This window comes from Trichosurus vulpecula, chromosome 2 (assembly GCF_011100635.1).
Source record: "Trichosurus vulpecula isolate mTriVul1 chromosome 2, mTriVul1.pri, whole genome shotgun sequence".
Classification (NCBI taxonomy): domain Eukaryota; kingdom Metazoa; phylum Chordata; class Mammalia; order Diprotodontia; family Phalangeridae; genus Trichosurus; species Trichosurus vulpecula.
In genome coordinates, this window is record NC_050574.1 from 252,290,179 (window position 1) to 252,301,257 (window position 11,079).

The 11,079-nt window shown below is 41.2% G+C and overlaps 1 protein-coding gene across 1 annotated transcript in view; it reads right to left on the reverse strand.

Annotated features, from left to right (window-relative positions):
• TMEFF2 (transmembrane protein with EGF like and two follistatin like domains 2) overlaps positions 1–3,643 on the reverse strand; it is a 297,660-nt gene extending 294,017 nt beyond the window's left edge. Inside the window, exons 1-2 of the mRNA XM_036742671.1 lie at positions 3,019–3,643; positions 571–680 (exon numbers count right to left, since the gene is read on the reverse strand). Coding sequence (XP_036598566.1) covers positions 571–680; positions 3,019–3,190 — 282 coding nt within the window. The 5' untranslated portion in view covers positions 3,191–3,643. The remainder of the gene's footprint in view (positions 1–570; positions 681–3,018) is intronic.
• Positions 3,644–11,079: the final 7,436 nt, after the last annotated feature.

Here is an 11,079-nt window from a genome sequence, read left to right on the forward strand (position 1 = left end):
AGCATTAAGCAAAGTGCAGCTCTTTTCTCTTGGGGAAATCTGTGCCCTTTTGAATTCCTTGTAGTTAGCACTAACTGAATGAAAATCCATCTATCAGAAACTTAACACATTTTAGAAAGTTCCTGATAAAGGACAATGCATTATGATTATGATTCAAGAATAGGAGGTTTACTAAATTATCAAAGGCAGTTTTTAAGTAACATTCAAAACAAGTTGACTACCACCAGATGAAAGATATGGAACAGTGAAACCTGAAGACACCAAGACATTTTAATATCACCTAAGACTAGGTAAAAAGGTATGGAAGCTTAATCTTGCTTTAATATCACAGAAGCACAAGATGAATCTTTGTATCTAAAAGGACATTTATAGCTGCAACAACTGCATTTCCCCCCCAGTAGACTTATGTCTTCTTGACATCAGCTGGCTCTCCTGTTAGCTTTTTTACTTGGTGCCAGATTTCCCCCTAATATGTAGAATTATAATTTGCCAAGTGCTAGGTTGTAAAGGCAGATCCCTATTTTGAATTATCATTGATGAATTAAAGAATGAAAATGCCATATTTCTTACCTTGAACTGACAGACACAAGTCACGCTGTCTCCAATTCTTAAACACTCCCCATCAAATTTACAAGTGTTGGTGTCACAAAGGAAGAGATCATTTTCTCTGTCATCATAACCTCAAATTTAAAGAGAACAACATTCAAATTCAATCATGAGAAAAATAAGGCAATAGTATTTTTAATAACAAAAATATTGTCATTTTTAAGGCTTTAAAAAGTTCCTGCCCCATCTCCATTTAATGACCACTGGAATATTACAAAGGATATTTGCTACACAAAATTTTGACTTTAATTATTAATACTGAGTTCTGGTTTTCAAATGTCCTTTCCATTCTCTGTTTCTCTTTATAGATCTACTTTGGTGTCTGACTTTATTTTGGGGTTGGAAGGGAAGGGGAGGCTAGAAAATCATACTTCTTCCTTTGCCCTATCATTCCTAAATTAAGTAGACTTAAAAGTCCATAGTTTTGGTGAAGGTTAGTCTTTTGATTCAAGGTCTTAAACAACTCCTTCTTTGGAATTCCTCCAGACAATGAGGAAACAAAGCCCCAATAATAAAGATAAACAGGCACAGTGTTTTCTGTGATGGTCTGTCTCATTCAAATGAAGATTGATTACCTCTAAGTTAACAGGAGAGGTGCCAGGTTCTTCACAAGCTGCTGAGAAAACCAGCTCCTTCCCTTTAGTTCCTATAGACATACTAACAGATCTGGCTAAAGATGCGAGTCTTGATTGCCAACATCAATTCTGTATTTCAGTTAGTTGTAATTCCATCTCAACATATAGTGAGATATTAAACAAAACAATTATATTAGACTTCAGACCCATTAAGATTGAATCCTATTGATTTTTTAGGTTATTTAGTGGTCTTATAATGCTATGTATTAAAAGTGAAAAGGCAAATGCATAATGGAACTTATTCTTTGTAGAATTACAATTAGACATATCTAACACAAAGAGAAGTTAAAGGGAACACTTCCAAGGTTTGTTCACATGCCTTATTTAGACATTGATAAAATGGCACAAAGGCATGGCTTGCTGACCCAAATGTCAGACCTCAGTAAAGGTCAAATTTACTTCATGAATGATAAATTATCATGGAAATCTTATTCTTTTTGTGTCTTGGTTTTTACATCAGTAATGGCCAACTATTCTCTATTCTTTCAGACTCTATGTTTCAGTTACTCATCTTCTCTCTACAGTTGATATACTACTAACTACTAAAGTGAACATCCATCCAGGAACAAGACATTACTAAGAGTTAGAGAGTTAGTTACATTTAATAATGTTTACACAAAGATTAAAATATGCATTTATTAAAAGGAAGTTCAGTTAAACATTCAGAAAAATATATAAGCATATGCTAAAGCAGAGGGTTTACAATGCCTTTGAAATAGCATAATAAGATACAGCTATAATAAAGCTGGGATTTTGAAAATACAAAGCAGGTTTATGAATGCAGTGACTTCAAATTTCAGCCTTTCCTTATTTAATTGGTAGATATCATTAGGAACTTAGTGCAAAAGGGAGGAAGGAGAACTGATTAAACCTCATGGAATCTAAGCAACTGAGGTACCAACATCAGGATGTTTTTTTGGGTCTTGCCCTCTGCCTTAGTTGTAGCTATCCTTGCACCTGTGTGTGTGTGTGTGTGTGTGTGTGTGAGAGAGAGAGAGAGAGAGAGAGAGAGAGAGAGAGAGAGAGAGAAACACCAGCCTGAGAGACACACTGTATATTTATTTTCTTAACTTCCCTCTGGCAATTACAGGTTTCAGTGTGGAAAAAAAAAAATAGATCCATCTTTTAGCTAGAAAACTAAGTCTTTCCAAGCTAAAGCAAAAAGGTGGTGATGGGGGGGCGGGGAGAGAGGGGCTGATAAGGAGATCTTTACTCAAAATCTTTTCCGATCATCTGATACTGGGTCCTAGACCAAAGACGAGCACGTCCTCCTTGCATTTTCGCAAGGGATCAGCGGTTCTTAAACAGTCACACTATGATTTATTACTGTCTCTCTCCCAAAGTTATTTGACTCGTCTTCTAGCCTTACTTTTTTCATAATGGAAAAGGGGTTGTGTGAGTATGACACAATAGAATTGTGGTGAATTCCGTGAATGTACAAAATTATCCCGTCGGCTTCTCTGAGAAGACTGATCAGTTCGAATCGAAGTGTTGGATTGAGAGGACTCATTCATATATCCAACACTTTCTGTGCTCCTCATCCAACACTCTCATGTACCGCCCTCCCCCAAATTTAACAAAAGCTAGATGTGCTCTCGGTGGTATGAAGCAGCGAGCTACAGGGTTTGAGAAGGCGGAAAGAGTATAGGGATGGGTGAGTAGGGAAATACGAATGTTGAGGATAAAGCTTATCCCACCACCACCACCACCACCCCCACCTCCCACCGCACCTTTTCTAGTAAAGAAATGGTTTGAGAGCGTTTGGTTTATAGCTTACCAGAACAGTTCCAGCCGGTAGGCGTTTGACAGTCACTTAAGGAGGTAGGGAAAGCTGCAAGTTTCACGGGCCGGGCAATGATGAGTAACATCACCGGTAGCAGCAGCAGCCAGCAAAAGCCATCGCAAAGTGTCCAGCTGCTACACTGCCGCGGGGATTCCCAGAGCACCATGACTAGTTCACTCAACTCTGCAGCTGCAAAAAGGCTCTCCCCAAAACCAAAGGATCGCTGGGTCCGGGGACAGAGCTACTGAGCATCCCAGGGCCCCCGGCAACAGCAGCGGCGGGAGCAGCGACAGCGGCAGCAGCAGCACCCGGCGTGAAAGCAGCCAAGCCCTCGCATGATCCTGAGAGTTTCAGCAACATCCAGTGACCCAGCTCAGCTCAGGGCGCGAGAGGGTCGTCTGTGGAGGTGCAGCAAAGATGCAGGCAGCCACTGCCATAGGGCAAGGCTCTCCGGAAAGGAGCAGAGGAGGCAGGCGAGATACAGGACAAGGGAAAGGAGGAGGGAGAGAGGAAGGCTGGAGAAGAAGAGAGCAAGAGCTAGAAGGAGCAAAGGGAGAGTCAGTCACCGCGCTCCGCAGCCCAGCAGCCGCCTCTCCCGCTCTGCCGCCCGCATCCCTCTGGCGTGGGGGAAGCAGCAGGTCCTCAGCCCGCCTGGGATCACGTGGGAGGAGGCAACCGGCCCCTGATTGGCGAAGCGGGATGCAGGTCCCGGGAGGGAGGGGTCGGCTGGGAGGTGGAGGGAAGGAGGAGGAGGAGGAAGAGGAGGAGGAGGCAGCGGCGGTGGCAGATGCCACAGACTGACTTGTGCGGCGCTGGCCGGCAGGTTGCGAAACCTAGGACTTTGCCCAAGCGAGGACTCACGGTATTTGGAGGACCACGGTGAAACTGTGTTTCCCCCCTCATTCCCCTGGCTGGCTCCTACTCGAAACCTTCCCACGCGCAAGCCCCAACAAGCTCCCAGTGCAGCGCCCTGCCAGCCTCTCTGGTGACCCTGGTCGGCTTTCGCCCTGCTCGGCCGGGTGGTGTCTCTCTGAGTCAGCTATAGTGGGGACATAGGTGGTTGATGGTGAACACCGCAGTGGTGAGAGTGAAGGGAACAGAACGGAGCTATCCTGCTGGAGGCTTGCACTCAAGTGTTCTGACTGGTGGTGTTTTGGAACAGGCTGAAGGGTTGAAATAGAGCAGTGTGATGCTGCCTCGCCGTGGGCGCTGAAAGGGGACAGTGTCTCCCTAAGGCAGGTGGAGGAAGCTGGGAAGAGAAGAACAGATCTGTCCCGACTGGGGCAGTGGTTTTCTCGTGAGTCTGCAACGCTGCGGATGCTTCCAAGGCTGGCAGGACCGTACTGTTCGCTCTTTCCCTCCCTCCTTCCATCTCTCTCTCTCTCTCTCTCTCTCTCTCTCTCTCTCTCTCTCTCTCTCTCTCTCTCTCTCTGTCTGTCTGTCTCTCTCTCCTTCCTTCCTTCTTTCTTGTCTTCCTCCCTCTCCTCCCTCCACCTCACTCCCCCAGCCAACCCAGACAGAGCCCGGGCGAAGCAAAGGTTCCCCACCCACATACACTTTTCTCAAGTCAGGAGCAGCTACGGGGAGCTGATTTACCCGTCCATCTGTGAGGTGGTTGCAAACAATTAGAAGGTCAGATTTGGACCGAACAAGTAGGCAGGGAAATGAAAGAGAGGGAAGCCGGGAGGGATTGAGGCCCCTCCAGAAAAGCAACGGGTGGGCGTGCACAGTGCCGCAACAGTGGAGCGGGTGACCGGGAAATGCAGGTTCACTGTGGCATGCGGGGAGGGTTTTACCCTCAAACGTTTAACGCAGATCTGGTCCTTGGATTATGCCAGTTACCTGAGGGATGTGAGAATGTAAAACTCTGCTGGAGCCTCTCTCTGTATTTGCCTCTTTCTCTCACTCCAGCAGGCGACTTGCAAACCGGGTTGCCAGGATCCGCCTTTCGCCTGCTGCATTCTTCGCACAGTTACACACTTTTGTGCCTAATGGCATTTTAGTTGGTAGTAACTGGACTGTGTAGTTGCTAGAGAGCTTTCCGGGACGCAAGCCCCCTTTTCATTTTGACCTCTGCTTTTACAGTATTTGACGCAGCAGACGGGGCAAAGTTCCCCCCCTCCCCTTTCTTTCGTCTTTTTCCTTTCTCTTTGCAAGGGGTTCAGTGGTTATTCAGACAAAGCTTTCTTCACTTCTATCCCAAGCCCTGTATTTAGAAGGGGATTGATTGTTTTTACAGCATGGTAGGTAATTAGCTTCCATTTCCAGTCACAAAAAAGAGACACCAATATACTTATTCTTCGAACAGCAACTCCGTCCCTAGCAGCCCCCATCAGAAAACAAATTGTGCTAGATCTCTCTTTTTAAGTATCTTAACCTGCAACCTCTTCCCACCCCATTGCTTTTTAACTTCTTCTCTAGAGACTTGATCGTGCGGCACCTTGGTGTCTCAAGGGAATCCGAAATTTTCCTACTATGTGAAACCCATCCCATTAGCCTACAGCCCCGCCTCTGCCACAACACATATATGCTCCCCTCCACCACCCCCCACCGCCCCCTTGCTCTGAACCCCTCCCCAAGGATTTCTGAATTACACAGTGACTCTCAATCCTGGCAATTAAGCTGCGGATCCTCACATTCTGGTCTGTGGCATCTCTCTCCTTACCGAAAAAGACTCCATTAAAACAAATCAATCTGACCAGACGTTGGAAGCATCAGAAAATCGGCTTCTAGATGTAGCAGCTAAATCCTTTAAGGAGGAGGAATGTCCATTAGATAGAACTGCCATCGGATATTGCAAAAGCACAGAATCAGAGATCTTGCCTCCTGCTGCAGCCTTTTAACAGAAGCTGTAGCATAAATATAAGTTTAATGTAGATAGAGATTTAGTAACTCAACAGTAAGCAAGCAAGCATGTTTCATTTTCCGTAGCAGAGCTAGTGTGGCAACTAATCAAGCTTATGAAAATAAACCATGCATTAAACTAAAGGGAAAGTCCTTAAAAGTGTTTATGCAGCAATTATGATAATATAACCAAACCTGGTAGGATTTCAGTGCTGGGCTATACAAACAGGATCTTCATTCAACCTCTTAGCAAATTGAAAGTAAAATTGCTATTGAATTTTATGCTAAGTAAATTCTGGCATGCTTACTAAGCATATGTACTCCTAATACATCTTCCTCCCTGCCTTCCCCCTCCCCATGCAACTTAAAACTCCCATATAATTAATTAGTGGTTGTGAATGGTTAGCAAATATAGTTACATCCATTGAGTTCTTTTTAAAAATCTAAATAATTAAGTAGTTTAAGCAAAACCATGCTAATTGGAATGCTCTGGTTTTATGCTGCCTATTTGGTATTGACTGTTATGATGCCACCAGGAAAAATTCTAAAACTGGCAGGCACCACCATGTGGCAGGAGAACATCAGTCACTAAATACAACCTCCTTGAATTGTTGAATAAGTAAACAGAAATGCACATTATTCACATCAGTCTTATCCTTAGGTATGAAGTAAGTAGACAGAGACTAAAATGGATAGAAATGAGAAAACGATTGAGAATATCTTCGGCTTTTCTCATTAAAAGTTCAGGGATGAGTGATCTTATTATCATTGTTTTGGGGGTACAGTTTGTTAACTAGACCAGAGATTGTGCATTATAAGTCTTTTTAGTTGAATGAGTGATCATATGAAAGATTAGGGAAAAAAATATTCATTTCACTTAAATTTAAACAAATTCTCCAATGCTTAAAGAGTGCTCTTTGACACGCCCATGAATGGCTTGATTGTGATGGTATATTCATAAACTATTATTTTAAAGTAGCCGTCATTTAGAATGCTTTTCCAGAAAATTTTCTTTCCCCATCCTCCCCCACCCACCCACAAACACACAGATATCTCAGATGGATGTAAGAATATAGGGAAAATGCTTGGTTGCAAGAACAGTCAAGGGTTGATAAACCCAGTTGGAAAAGGTAAGAATGACTTGCAATCATATCTTTACTTCTACCTCTTTCCTAAGTGACGCTTTGGATGCTGATGCTTCTACTTAGCCTCCAGGTAGTGAAATGCAGAAGGAAGTAAGTCAGTTATATCAAAGACTCCATGGACTTCTGTATATTCTAAGGAACTAGTAGGGTTCAGTCACATTTCTGAGCAAATCTATACAAAAATTATGGAAACAGAACTGGGTTTCTTTGGAATGGCTCCCTACAGAGACCCATAAAAGTAGTTTGCAACTAAGCACTTGGTGCATGGAAATTCTGTTGCAAAAAGGCTCATCTCCTAGCTCAGTTCACTCTTCTAACTTCTCTACCTCTTAGCCAACAGCCTTGCCCACTCAAAAGATGCCTCCACCCCCAGAGGCCCACTCTGCTGATTGATGACTTCCTGACCAGATCACCATTCATATAAGACTCCAACTATACTCATATAACTCCTAGCTCAACTTACTCCCTAGACTGTTTCACCCCGGTCTTTTATAGAACTTCTTTGTCTCTTCCATGCTTAGCATCTTCTCTTCATGCTATATCTTCCCTCAATAGAATGGAAGCTCCTTGAGAGTAGTTCCCAGTATTTAGCACAATGCTGAGTATATAGTAAGTACTTAATAAATCTATGTAGTGATGCTAGCTAGCATAAAGCAGAAGGACATCTACTATTTACAATCTATGCATCTGTATTACCAGGGCTTAAATCTTTCCTTTTAAGAGAGGGAGGGAATAAGAACTTGTATAGCCCCTACTATGTGCCAGGCACTGTGATATGCTCCTTTGAAGTAGGTGGTATTATTATAGCCATTTTACAATTGAGGAAACTGAGGCAAGCAAAGACTAAGTGACTTGACTAGGATCATACATCTAGTAAGTTTCTGAGGGCAAATTTGAACTCACACCTTCCTGACTCTAGTCCTGCTCTTTATTCACTGTGCCACCTAGCATTCCTATCCTTTTTACACACTGTTATATTATCATCTTTCTTGTGCTATCTGAAGTGCTATGACTAAAAATATTCTGGCTATGATATTCTTTGAAATTCTACCCTGATTTAAGCCCAAGTTCTTATATGTATAATATGTGTATATGTATATATATACATATATGTATAATGAAGGAAGTTGGATTAGATAACCTCTAAGATCCCATATATCTCTAAAGCTATGATCTTAAAATTTCTAGGATAGAAGTTGGTTATATAAAGGAATGGTGTCTCATTCAAGTGAGAAAGTAGGAGACACTCCACTCACTGAACCTCCTCCTTCTTTAGCTGACTTGGCAAAATATCATGGAGTCAACATTTGTGGAGGTTTGATTCAGAAACTTGGACTTTAAACCTAAGTATTACAGGATTTCACTGGGACTCTGTAGGTCATCTTAGAATTCCCAAATATTTGAGCCTTCTAGGAGAGACTCTAGGGGGCATCCCTTCTACAAATCCCTCAAATTGGTCAAAGCTAGGTGATGTAATGAATAGAGCACTGGGTCTGGACTCAGAAAAACCTGATTTCAAATTTGACCTCAGACATTTAGTAGCTATGTGATCCAGGAAAATCACTTAATCTACTTCACTTTTCTCCACTGTAAGATGAGGATAATAATAGCACCTACCTCCAAGGGTTGTTATGAGGATCAAATGAGATGATATTTGTAAGGGGCTTAGTGTTTGACAATAGCAGGTACTTTATATCATGTTCCTTTCCTTTCTCTTCACTAAAAGGCCTCCAGTGATGGGGGAACTCATTACCTCATAAGCTAGTCCATTCTATTTTTGTGTAGTTCTAATTGTTAGAAAGTGTGTGTATGTATATATATATATATATATATATATATATATATATACACACACATATATATATACACACATTATATATATACATATACATATGTATGCATACATATATACATATGGATGTATATATGTGTATATATAGTCTAAATCTGCTTTTCTGCAACATTTTCTATTTGCTCCTAGCTTAGCCTTCTGGCACCATACAGAGAGACCTTAATCCTTCTTCCATATGACAAACCTTCAAATAGTTAAAGATAGTGATAATCCCCAACTTCCTTAACTGCCCTTCCACCCTTCCCAAGTCTTCTTTTTTCTAGGGTAAACTTCCCTATTTACTTCAACCAATCCTTGTATAATATGGTTTCCAGTCTCTTCATCACTCTCTTGTGGATGTTCGCTCACTTGGAAATATCCTCCTTCAAATGTGTAACTTCCAGGTTTTTTTTCTGATCAGCAGAGCCCTTGTTCTGTATTCTTTACTTCTTTTAATACACATTAGCTTTTTGAGTGCTACGTCACGTTCTTGATTCATATTGACAATGAAGTCCACTAAAGCACTTTGTTCTTCTCACACAAACTCTTGTCTTGTCTTGTACTTATGCAACAGATTATTTGAACTCAAGTTAAAAAGACCTTACCTTTATCCCCATAAAATTTTATCTTAAGTCCTGCATTTTTAGCCTTATGGAACCTTTTTGGATCAGCATAATGATAACATCTAACAAGTTTAACAACTTTAACAACAGTTTAAAACAGCAGTTTCTCCATGTAATTTTCATGCAACTATAAGAATTATAAAAGTCCAGGGTCCAGGGCTCACAGTGGAATAGAGAGATGTTAGTACCTTTATTTGTCCATTTTCTCTTACAATTCCTTATGAATTCCTGAGTGTGGATTAAAGTATTTTAATAGAGCAAAGCCACAAAATGAAAGTTATCATTGTTTTGTTGTGTGCATATTATACCACATCATTGCGTGGTATACTTTGTCAACACTAGGATAACAGTCAGAAGAACTTGGTTTTCATCTCAGATCTGTCATTTTCTAATGAGATGACCTTCAGAAATGATATAGACTCTTAGGGCTACATTTTCCTCATCTGTAAAATATGGTTAATAACATCTTCTGTGCTTCACTCGTTGTGAAGTTCGAATGAGGAAATCACATAATGTATATGGAAGTACTTAGAAAACTAAAGCCCATGAGTCAGGCTCAATTAAGAAGCCTGTATAGCTGTGGTTTATGGCAATGACAAGTGATTCCTGAAAGTGGGGAACAACATGAGCCTGAGCTGTTAGCCATGGATGTTCTCTCACTAAAATGATTAAGTCACAGTTGGAGTAAGGCATGCTGGGTTTCCTGTACCCTCTGAAAGTCCAGAGATCATTCGTACAGTAAAATAAATTAAGTTGGTTACCCTTCTCAGATTTCAGGTAGGTACTTGGAGAAAGAGAGTGGAACACCTTCCTTTCATAATACTTCAATATTACTTTGTTGGATTCATGTTCTCATTTATGTTGGTACTTCCTCTAGGAAATACAGGCAAAAATCTATTAACACCTTTTCATTTAGATATATACCTTCCCTCTTCCCAGTTATATAGCTGGCTCTAGTGGATTTTCTCTTCCCAATTCTAACCAACCTTCGACAAAGCATTCTACAAAGTAGGATGTATTGTTATCATGTTTCACATTCATATTCTGGCTAATATAATAACAGCTTTATATATGTTGGGTTGGGATTATTATCAGGTGTGGCACTTGAGAGAATGGACTGCCTTAAAATAACCTCTATCTAATAGCTATACTATGTACTTAAAACATAGAAACACTGGAAGTCCCTGCTTATGGGTTGATAACCATTAACTGATCAATAATTTCACATATCCCTATTCCTCCTAACCCTGGCTGCAATTGGTTAATCGCAATATGTTAGGAGGTAAGTAGGACTCACCAAGCTACCTGCACACCTTAGCATTGTATCTTTAGGGCCTTACTAAGGTATGGAGGGAAAGGGGAAAGGGATACACACGCATACACACATACATACACACATATATATACGTACACATACAAACATACGTATGCATATGTGTAGATGAACAGGGGTCTTAAATGCCTTTGAATATTAGTAACATGAATTGGTTTATAAGAAAACTTGACTTCATCTTATTACTTCACATCTACCAGAAAATGCTTTTAGGTTTTCCTAGTGCATTTAAGTATGAATCAGATATGGAACAGGGAGTTTTACTCCCATACAAGAAGG